Source organism: Olea europaea, chromosome 23, assembly GCF_002742605.1.
Source record: "Olea europaea var. sylvestris chromosome 23, O_europaea_v1, whole genome shotgun sequence".
NCBI classification, from domain to species: domain Eukaryota; kingdom Viridiplantae; phylum Streptophyta; class Magnoliopsida; order Lamiales; family Oleaceae; genus Olea; species Olea europaea.
The window spans coordinates 1,844,748-1,856,769 of record NC_036259.1 but is presented as its reverse complement, the minus strand read 5'-3'; the positions used below and the strand labels follow the sequence as shown (position 1 = coordinate 1,856,769).

The window sequence follows — 12,022 nt, the reverse complement described above, 5'->3', positions numbered from 1 at the left end:
TTTGAATGCTATTAATTTTGCTAACATGGCTTGGAATTTTGATGTGAAGACAACAACAATTGCAAATTATTTTCGGCATTGCAAGATTCGGTCAGAAGAAAAAAAGTTCCCGAACCAGAAGTTGGTGAATTAGATGAAGGTATCCAAAGATTAAATGATGTCATCTCTAATTTACACTATAGAAATGTGATGGGTGTTGAACATCTTTTAAACTATCCTAGGGAGAATGATGCAGTTATGAAATCACCTACTGACAAAGAAATTATTCAATCGGTAATGAACAGTAACGATGATGAGAATGATCCTGAACCAGATGATAGTAGCATTGTCCCAAATGTGTCGTCAAAAGAGGCATTTCAAGCAATAGTCACTTTAAGCAACTACTTGCTACAACACGAGCAAAATATTTCGGAAGTTGTGTATGCTCTACAAAAAGTTAAGGATGAGGTTCATTTTGGTTTAGGTGGGAAGAAAAAACAATCAACTATAGATGCATATTTCTAAAAGGAATGATTATTGTACGGGTATTATTGATTGATTGAAAGATTTTGGTCTATATATATATATATTTTTTTTTCTCAATGAAATACAGTAATTATTACTTTATATTTTATTGGGCCCTTAAGGATTCAATTTTTTTTATTACTTAATGCATTTAGCGAGGTTATTACTTTAGTCTATTGGCCCAAGTCGGGATCGAAAGAAATTATTATATAATCGAGGTTATTACTTTATCGAACATTACTTTATCAAGGTTTAACTGTAAAAGTATGATTCAATTATTTAAATAATACCTTACTTTTCGCTTTTCATTATGTATTTAATTTATCGAATCATTTAGTTATCATCAATGTACATGTACATTTGACAAATTCATTCACATTTGTGCTTTCATTAATGTATGAATCCCCTATTATTAATTCTCAATTAATTAACATTCACATTCAATAATGCATCTTATTATTCACGTCCATGTATGCTAATTAAAATCATGTTTTACTTAATTTAAATTAAATAAATGATGTAACATTCATTGTCACGTATATATTATCTGATATTAATTCTAAATTATTTAATATTTATGCATATTCAAATATTACTTTTACGACCCCTATAAAGCATTTTATGATAAGGTACAACGTACATTCAACGTTGACTGGTTCCACTAAAAGTTGCATTATTCCACTGCATGGAAGAAGCTAATTAACTTATTAACTCGACAATTACATCATAGAACATGTTAATTTAATATTCTTTGGCACGGTCCAATATTATGTTGAATTATATCATTTAAAAGTTTAACTTGTTCGAGGTAATACACATTTACTTATTTAAATTCTATATTCAACAAAAATAGTGGATATTGCAAGATTAGAACGATGAAGACAGTGTTAAAATATTGAAAAAATGCAAAGAAGCAATTTCAATAAAGAGCAGAGGAAAAGTGATAATTATCGAAATGATTCTTAGCAAAGACGAAAAGGGGGATGAGGAAATCGCTAACCAACTCTTTTCACATATGTTAATAATGGTTGATACCGGTGGTAGGGAAAGACGTGAAAGAGAATGGGCAAAGCTCTTCTATATATAATGCCAGCTTCACTCACTACAAGATAGCTCATAAATTGGGATACAAATCTCTCATTGAGGTTTATCCATAAAACTGTACACTATTCTTCGAGTTGTCCTCAGTTTTATAACTTTTGCCATTCCATAGCTTGTCATTGTCATTCAGCGTGTACTTCTTGGGCTTGCTCTTGATGATCTGTCTACTCATAAGATCAATTCAATATTTATTTAGGTATGCACCTCTAAGAATAAAAATCATCCATACACAATTACAAAAGTTAGTTGAGTTCATAATTACAAGATAAACATATGATAGATGAAGCTTGTCGAAAACATTAACACATAAACAAGCAATCGAACGACTAAAATTTTATTGATTTCGTTAGCAGTACCATTAGAATATGCATAATAGCTATTTGGTTCGAACATAATGTTGATATTTTGGTAAGGAGATTGAAGGCTCAAATCTTCGTTGATTAAATAATTTACAAGACTAAGGGTTGACAAAATGTCCCGACCAAACCAAACCAAACCAAAACCTAACCAAACCGAGTGGTTCGGTTCGGTTCTACGAAAAAAATTAATAGTTTTGGTTCTTCGAACCGAGAACCATTTGGTTCCGATTCCTGTTCAATTCTAATGCTAGAACCAAGAACTAAACATAATTTATAATTTTATTTTTTGTATGAATCTAATTTTATATTAATGGAAGTTAGTCCCATAGCCATTATTTTTTACAACCAATTAAAAGTGTTTAGCTCATTAATTTTTTCTCTAATAGCCATAGTCGTCCAACCCAAAGGGTTAAGAGAAACCCAAATTCCCAATTCCAATTTGTCTCTCAACATTTACTGTCTCACTCTGGTCATCGATGCGGCCTTCCAATCCATCATTGTATTTGTCTTTGAGGACATTTTGAATTCTAAGGCAGTGAAGTCTGTTTGTTTATAAAAAACATATAATTTCTAAACGAAAGCTTTTGTTGGAATTTCTTCATTATTTGAATTTCTCAAAACTCACCTTCACAGTGCCACGATAGAGGAAGATAGACAATACCACCACCACTTTTGCCAGCACGCAGACATCATCATCCCACACCATTCCTCATTTAGATATTGCCACTTTTCCCTATTTGCACACGGACATCATCCCACATTTGGACAAAGGATGAAATTGAACTTGATATTATTAACTTCAACCGAGCTATAGTGCCCACAAGGATGATCGCACGGTTGACACAACACACACACACACACACATGAGGTCAGGATTATTTTATTCATGGAGGACCCATGCCTTGACTATGAGTGTGCAGTCATCCGCGCAATAACCGACGCGGGTTGAGTGGCTTAATTCTATTAACTTTTGGCAATAACTCATTCGTTTATATTTTATTTGTTAGTTTGGACTTTTATATTCTTTGAAATATCGTAGTTCGACCCAATCAACATCTAGAGGGGGGTGAATAGGTGTTTATGAGTAATTTTCTTTTTCAATCAATTAATAATTACAACACGTCACAAAAAATAATTTGTCCAAATCAGTTCACATGCTTTACTATCCTATGTTTGAATATCGGTCATAAATTAATTGCAGAAAGATAAATAACACAATTGTTTGATGACGGAGAAACCCCAATGTGGGTAAAACTCCGGGCCCAAGCCAGTAGGAATCCACTATAAACGAAAATGAAACTTACAATCAGCCAGACTCAACCTACACTGATTTTTCTGACATCCTAACCATAGTTTCCTCAAGGCCTTCTTGGAATACGTGATCCTGCAGTAACTCCCGGCACCTAGCCTTCCTGGATTGCATGCTACACCAATTCCTGGGTCTTGATTTTGTCTATCTCCTGTGAATTCAAGAGAACTGCCTGTTCTCTAATGATCGGGACTCCGATCTCCTTCCTCAATCTCCAAGAATCAACAAAGGCTCTAGAAGGTTGTGTTGTGGTGTTTAGTGAATGTTGATTTGATATTTTTCATGTAATTGCTCAAATCAAATATGGGGTTGAATAAGAGAATCAAAGTGTAAGAGAGTTTTCTTCAATTTCAATACCTTGAGAGCACGACTCGAAATCGGCAATATTTTTCTTATATGTGTATTTGGATATTTTTAGTCGGGTTAAAATGTCAAAAAAGAAAAATAGGGTTTTATAGGTAATACTATCGCTCGAGCGAAAAGAGAGCGACGCTTTTTCGCTCGAGAGAAGTGGGGGCGAGAGGCGAGAGGCGAGCGACGACCATTCTGTTTTTGTCGCTCAAGCGAGCACTTGGCGAACAGCTAGCGAAACTTCAACAACACATCTTTCCCTACTTCATAGCTCGAACCCTAGCACACTTTTTCTAAATTACAACTGAGTCCCTCATCTTTTACACATGTACACAATGACCCCTAACCTTTCATAATTGACAAATTAACCCCAAACTTTTGAACATTTACAATTTTACCCTTTTGTTCACAGAATAGCCAACACAAAATCTAACAAACTCCCCCTTGGGCATTCTGTGACAAAACCAAGTTACAGCAGCATGAGCTACAATGACAATCCAATACACTAACTTAACTCACTGTTGCCTTGCCATCTTTCAACCTGTCTCCTGAAATCACAACTCACATACCTAGTGTAAAAGCATGAGAAAAAGTAATATAAGTAAACATAAAAGATAAAGAGTCATGAATAGCCATAACATTGTACCAATATGCTAGATTTAGAGATAATATCAATGTAAGTCAAACCACCAAAAACATACATCAATAGTGCAAAATATCAATATATAATCCAGCCAAAAATATCAATAGTACACTATCAAAGTACTTTATCATTATAAATCCCATCCCAAAAATTAACACAAATTACAAAAATAGCACTTAATCTTGAAAATTTGAAAAGTTAGGCCCAAGTTTAAAATTTTGCAAAGTAACAGCACTTTAGAAATTTTCAAAAATAGCACCTTTTTCAAGAATTTGAATTTAGACCCCAAATTTTTTTTTATAAATTTAAAATACACGAACAATTCAGAGACAGTTGGTCCAATTAAAGGCAATAGATCAATAATACGGCATGCACAATGATTAGAAAATATTTCCCCACACACTGGGACCAAGTGCAGATGGAGTAAATTGTATATGTGACCCCTCGTGAAACATGCCACTCATTCCAAGTAAGTAAGACTCAAAACCTTAAATTTGTGAGAAGAGATAGCCAAATCACCGATGTAGGAGTTAACACTTAGATGTTTGAAGGTCCAATACCACTAGGACCTATACTTCGTTAAAATATGGTATAAAACTGTTCTTTCTTTCCCTGTCATTAAGGACCTCAATAATTTTTTTTAATCTTACGTGCAATCCCATCTCCATTAAGCTACTACGAAGACCCCTATAACGAGCATTAGGTCGGTGACTCCCAAACTAGTTGGCTTTAGGGTACCAGGTTATGAGAAACCCCTCAAACTTAATTGCTCGAGTCATCTAGGCTCCGAATATAGATATAAGATGTGATATAATAAATACTCTGTGGAAACACTCGAGGGTACACCAGAAGTTAGGTCATCTAGTTCAAGATCAATTCAAATCCAAGTCTACTCAACGATAGATGATAGCCATCCCAAGTCTCACACATGCGGTCAAGAGTCACTCACATAGTCCTAGTGTGTGTTGTGCAAATATAATATGAAGTGACCTATACTAAGTACTCCATACAGACTCAGGGTAAGTGATGGGAATTAGAAACTAATCATGTGTAGAATGCACATTTGATTTCAAATTGCAACTCCGAGTGAACAACTACAATGCAAAAATGACACGTGATGATCAATCCCCCCTTTTTTTATTTATAAAAAATGAAAGACATATGCAAATGAACACAAAGAGGCAACATAATGAATGTAGAAAAGAATGCATGCATCTATGAAGACGATCAGGGAGGAACACAGATGCCAACAGCCTTCCTAAGTTACTCAAATCTAAACTCATCTAGAGGTTTAGTGAATAGATCGGCAAGTTGATTTTCAGTAGAGATGTGTTCAAGAGATATCACATTGGACTCAATTAGCTCTCGAATGAAGTGATGGCGAATGTCAATGTGTTTGGTCCTAGAATGCTGAACCAATTTTTTTAATATGTTGATGGCACTAGTATTGTCACAGAAAACAGTCATAGTACCCTGATTTATCCAATAGTCACTCAGCATTTACTTTATCCAAAGCAGTTGAGTGCAACAGCTACCAGCTGCAATGGATTCTGCCTTGACTGTGGATAAGGAGACTGAGTTTTGTTTCTTACTCATCCACGAGACAAGGTTAGAACCAACATAGAAACATCCACTCGAGGTATTTTTTCTATCATCGGCGTTTTCGACCCAATCGGCATCAGAATAGCCGGCTAGTTTTAGATTGGACTCTCTAGAATACAAGATCCCATGATCTACTGTCCCATTGACATATCTAATAATGTGCCTCACTGCACTTAGATGGGACTCCTTAGGATCAGCTTGAAATATAGCACATACACCAACACTAAACGCTATGTCAGTTCTACTGGCTATAAGATATGGTGAACTACCTATCATGCTCCTATACACAGTCTAATCAACAGTCTTACCTGTAGGATCATGTCCTAACTTAACATTTGTGCTCATGGGTGTCCTTGTTGTTTCTTACTGTCCAAGTCAAATCTCTTCACAAGGTCTTTGATATATTTTGATTGAGAGATAAACAGCCCACAATCAGTTTGCTTTACTTGAAGACCAAGGAAGTAACTTAGCTCTCCTACCATGCTCATTTCAAATTCTTGTTTCATGCATTCAACAAATTCAAGAGCAAGGGAGTCAATGGGAGAGCCAAAGATGATGTTATCGAAATAGATCTGAGCTATAGTGATAGTTTCTTCAATATGTCTAATGAATAAGGTTCTGTCAGCACCACCTCATGAGAACCCATGCTCAACAAGGTAAGTGGTGAGTCTATCATACCAAGCTCTAGGAGCTTGTTTCAAACCATACAGTGCTTTATTTAGTTTGTAGACATAATGAGGAAACTTAGGGTCAATGAATCATTTCAGTTGTTCAATATACGCCTCTTCTTGAAGTATTAAATTCAAGAATGCACTCTTGATATCCATTTGATATAGCTTGAAACCTAAGGTGTATGCAACCGCAAGAAGAATACGAATGGACTCAAGACGAGCAACTGGGGCAAAAGTCTCATCAAAATCTACCCCTTCCACCTGCGTGTACCCCTGGGCAACTAGTCTAGCCTTATTTCTAGTTATAGTACCTTGATCATCGATTTTGTTCTTGAAATCCACTTAGTACCTATCACATTAGAGTCATCAGGCCTAGGAACTAGATTCCAAACATTATTTTGAATGAATTGATTAAGCTCCTCATGCACGGCATTCACCCAGCATTCATCTCTAAGGGCTTCATCTACTTTCTTAGGTTCAATCTAGGATACATAGCTAGTATATGTTAGGTTATTTAGAACTCTCTTTAGTAACCTCATACCTTCATCGAAATCCCCAATGATGTTAACCTTAGGATGATTAGATTTGACCCTGGAAGATGGTTCTCTGGGAAGCTTAGACTGATCCCAATTTGGTAGACCCTGTTCAGATATGTTTTCTGAGGAGTGTGGAGATTTTGGGATTGATTGCTCTTTATTTTCACCAGTGGCTCCTTGTTCTTCACTTGGATATTCTATGTCAACCCCATTTTCAGCACTCTCCCCATCAGTAAAGGCATCATCAATAACAACATTTACAGATTCCAAGATACTCTGAGTACACAAGTTGTAAACTCGGTATGCTCTGCTGTTCTTAGAATATCCTAGAAAAATCCCATCATCATTTTTGGAATCAAACTTACCTAGATTTTCTCTATCCCTCATAATGTAACACTTGCTGCGAAACACCCAAAAGTATTTAACAGTAGGCTTCTTGCCTTTCCAGATCTCATAGGGAGTCTTGTTTGATTTCGGTCTCAAGTATACCCTTTATACTATGTGGTACACCGTGTTAATAGCTTCACCCCAGAAATACATTGCTAGATCCTTGCCGTGAAGTATGGCCCTAGCCATTTCTTGAAGTACTCTATTCTTCCTCTCAACAACTCCATTTTGTTGTGGAGTGATTGGCGAGGAGAACTCATGCTTAATCCCTTCCTCCAAGCAGAAGTTTTCTAGATTGAAGTTTTCAAATTCTTTCCTATGATCACTTCGAACCCTAGAAATAGGAAGATTTTGTTCAACTTTGAGTCTTTTACATAAGGACTTAACCAGATCACCCGTCTCAGATTTTTCTCTTAACAGATCAATCCAGGTATATCTTGAAAAATCATCTACCACAACCAGGATATACCGTTTGCCTCCTAGGCTCTCTACCCTAGATGGTCCCATTAAATCCATATGGAGAAGCTCTAGGGGTCTATTCGTCAAGATTTTCAAGGTTCGCTTATGGTTTATCCTGAGTTGCTTTCCTTGTTAACACGGCTTGCACACAGCATTCTCACTTTGATCAATCTTAGGTAAACCATCGATAATCTTCTTTTTGACCAATTTAGACAGACTTCCGTAGTTAACATGGCCGAGCATTTGATGCCAAAGTTCAAACATATCAATTTTAGCACTACTGTATACATAGTTCAAGTTTGGAAGAACTCCATAATAGTTATTAGATGTTCTAACACCTTCAAGAACAACACCACCGGAAGCGTCATAAACAGTGCATCTCTTTTGGACAAAACTCACTTCATAGTCAGCATCACAAATTTGACTAATGCTCAATAAGTTGGACTTAAGACCCTCTACATAAAGTACATTGGATATTGTAGGAAGTCCAACAATGGTAATGGAGCCTTTACCTCAGATGGGTGCCGTAGCTCCATCCCCAAAGGTAACTACACCACCATTACAGTCATCAAAGGTAGAGAATAAGGCCTTGTTACTACACATGTGTCAAGAACAAGCACTATCAAGATACCACATGCATGTATTTTGAGCCTTATATGCAACATGAGCAACAAAACATTTTAGATTCTCAGTATACTCACCCACATCAGATTTCTTTACCCAAACTTTTCTCCAGGTCGAGGTGATCCTAGTCAACCTTGTTACCATCTCAGTTAAGTGGCTAACCTGATTTGAAAGGAAGTTCACCTGACTAGGTATATCCTGACTTCAATTCCTATTTGCTAGCTTTCGACACCTAGGTCTCATGTGGCCTAAGGTACCACAGTGATGACAAGTGGGTATAAACCTAGGTTCAGATGTACGTGAGTGTTGATCATGAAAATTAGGTGTAGAAATCTTATGAGCTCTAGTGGCCTTCAGTCCAGTAAAATTTTTGTCTTTGAATTCTAGATTTGTTGAAACATTAGATCTGTTGGAAACGGGGACAAGTGTGGTCTTTGATAAACTAGACACATTGCTATCGCTCTTCAAAAATCCTAGACCTTGACTATTTCCAGTTGGTTTGTTCATTCCTAACAGATTGTCTAGTTTCTTAGTTCCACTCACAAATGACTGTAGTTGAGTATTGGATTTCTCTAATTCACAAGTCAATGTCTTGACCCTCTCCTCTAATCTCTCATTGACACACTTCAAGTCATTGAGATTCTTGGATGAGACTTCAAGATCATAGGTGATTTTCTCCTTCTCTCTCTCAAGCTCTTCTACTTTCTTAAATAGGGCTTTATTTACCTTTTTGATCTTGAGACTTTTCTTAAACAGAAGTTGATAAGCCTCATGTATATCTATTTCATCCTCTGAATCATCACCGGACTTGTTACTCTCCACTTCCTCCTCAACCGTCTCACTCTCCTTGTCTGACTCACTCTTGATAGTAGAGACAAAAGCCATATAGCCCTTTTCCTCCTCACTGCTTGAGGAATCACTTTGTTCACTTAAATTAGGATCATCGTCAGTCAAGGACACAGTTAATGCCTTTCTACTCCCCTCCTTTAGATTTTTCTTAAAGTTAGGACATTCATTTCTATAGTGCCCAAATCCCTGATACTCATTACATCTAACCCCTTGAGATTTCTTACCAAGGTTCCTAGTAGTTGATTTATCATCCTTCTCTCTTTGCAATTTACTAGGGGCTCATCTCCTTTTCTCTTGAGGCCATTTTTTGTCCTTTAAGACTTTTTGAAATTTTTTCACAAAGTAGGTAATCTCCTCATCTCTAAGAGTTTCCACGTCAGATGACTCAGACTCCCCTTCCCTAACAGTGTTCAGGCCCATGGACTTGTTTTTTCTCGGTTGTGAAATGGTGAGTTCATAGGTTTGAAGGGATCCTACGAGTTCTTCTATCTTAATTGTATCCAGATCCTTGCTTTCTTCAATAGCTGTAACTTTAGATCTAAATCTCTCGGACAAGGATCTAAGAACCTTCCTCACAATTTCGGGCTCGGGAATCCTCTCACCTAGGTTGAAAATAGAGTTAACTATGTCATTCAATTTGGCATAGAACTCATCAAAAGATTCATCATCCTTCATTCTAATTTCTTCAAACCTTGAGGCCAGCATTTGCAACTTAGAATTTTTCACAGTTTTAGTTCCTTCATGCGTTGTCTCAAGAATGTCCCATACCTCTTTAGTAGTGTCGTACATTGACACTCTTCTAAACTCTTCAGGAGACACAGACATAAATAATGCATGGAGACCTTTACAATTCCAGTTGCATTCAGCTAATTTATCCTTAGTCCAAAGGGAAATGTCAGTTGGTGGAAGGTAGTTTCCAACCATTTTGTATACTCACCCAGACATGTTCATCTAGGGACTTAAGAAACACACACATTCTAACCTTCCAATAGGCGTAGTTGCTTCCGTTAAAATACGGAGGCATAGACAGTGATTGACTCATCTAGACAATTATGGGTAAGGACTCAAGATTTGGCTCTGATACCACTTGAAATATCGTAGTTCGACCCAATCAACACCTAGAGGGGAGTGAATAGGTGTTTATGCAGAATTTTCTTTTTCAATCAATTAATAATTGCAACACATCACAAAAATTAATTTGTCCAGATCAGTTCACATGCTTTACTATTCCATGTTTGAATACCGGTCATAAATTAATTGTAGAAAGATAAATAACAAAATTGTTTGATGATGGAGAAACCCCAATGTGGGTAAAACTCTGGGCCCAAGCCAGTAGGAATCCACTATAAACGGAAATGAAACTTACAATCAACCAGACTCAAATTACACTAGTTTTTCTGACATCCTGACCATAGTTTCCTCAAGACCTTCCTGGAATACGTGATCCTGCACCAACTCCCGGCACCTAGCCCTCCTGGATTGTGTGCTACACCAATTCCCGGGTCTTGATTTTGTCTATCTCGTGTGGATTCAAGAGAACTGCCTGTTCTCTAATGATCAGGACTCCGATCTCCTTCCTCGATCTCCAAGAATCAACAAAGGCTCTAGAAGGTTGTGTTGTGGTGTTTGGTGAATGTTAATTTGATATTTTTCATGTAATTGCTCAAATCAAATATGGGGTTGAATGAGAGAATCAAAGTATAGGAGAGTTTTCTTCAATTTCAATACCTTGAGAGCACGACTCGAAATCGGAGCGATTTTTCTCATATATGTGTATTTGGATATTTTTGGTCGGGTTAAAATGCCGAAAAAGGAAAATAGGGTTTTATGGGTAACATTGTCGCTCGAGCGAAAAGCGAGCGACGCTTTTTCGCTCAAGCGAAGTGGGGGTGAGAGGCGAGCGACGACCATTCTGTTTTTGTCGCTCGAGCGACCACTTGGCGAGCAGCTAGCGAAATTTCAACAACACATCTTGCCCTACTTCATAGCTCGAACCCTAGCACACTTTGTCAAAATTGCAACCGAGTCCCTTATCTTTTACATATGTACACAATGACCCCTAACCTTTAATAATTGACAAATTGACCCCAAACTTTTGAACATTTACAATTTTACCCTTTTGTTCACAGAATAGCCAATACAAAATCTAACAATCTTGATTATTGATAATTTGAACTTGTTAAATGTTTGATGCTTATATTTTTTATTTAAGTACATATTACTAACTTATAAATATTGTGCAAGACTGAAAACTTAAGTAAAAGTACTAGTCTACTAGAACCAAATCAAACCAAACCAGAATTGAATGGTTCGGTTCTGGTTTGTTTCCACTTCTTAAAAAAAAACCTTTCGGTTTCATTATCAGAAAAATCATTGGTTCATGGTTCGGTTCAGTTCGGTTCTCTTTGAACTAGAACCAAATGGAACCACGTCCACCCTTATACAAGACTCTACGAAATTACAAAACAGAATCCATATATTATGAGAAATATTATTTACTACTATAAATTAAAATTGGGACAAACACAAAACGAAATAGAAATGTGTACTGACGGTCCAAAAAATAGATTTAAAAAACTGTAAAATACTTTCGATTTTTGAAATTTCATCTATATTGATTAACACTT

At 36.6% G+C, this 12,022-nt stretch overlaps 1 protein-coding gene across 1 annotated transcript; it reads right to left on the bottom strand.

Moving 5' to 3' along the window:
* Positions 1-8,750: 8,750 nt before the first annotated feature.
* LOC111371915 lies at positions 8,751-10,319 on the bottom strand. The gene is made up of 2 exons (XM_022994066.1): positions 9,735-10,319; positions 8,751-9,581 (listed from the first exon to the last, which is right to left on the bottom strand). Exons 1-2 carry the CDS (start codon positions 10,317-10,319, stop codon positions 8,751-8,753), a joined length of 1,416 nt encoding a protein of 471 aa, XP_022849834.1.
* Between the last annotated feature and the right edge of the window lie 1,703 nt (positions 10,320-12,022).

What these genes read in the sequence shown, in the direction of transcription:
- LOC111371915 (XM_022994066.1), bottom strand. Translation starts at nt 10,319, where the DNA reads ATGGTTGGAAACTACCTTCCACCAACTGACATTTCCCTTTGGACTAAG. An exon ending in ATGAGGAGATTACCTACTTT is followed by an intron (nt 9,582 to 9,734) that starts GTGAAAAAATTT and finishes AATGAGTATCAG; the next exon opens with GGATTTGGGCACTATAGAAA.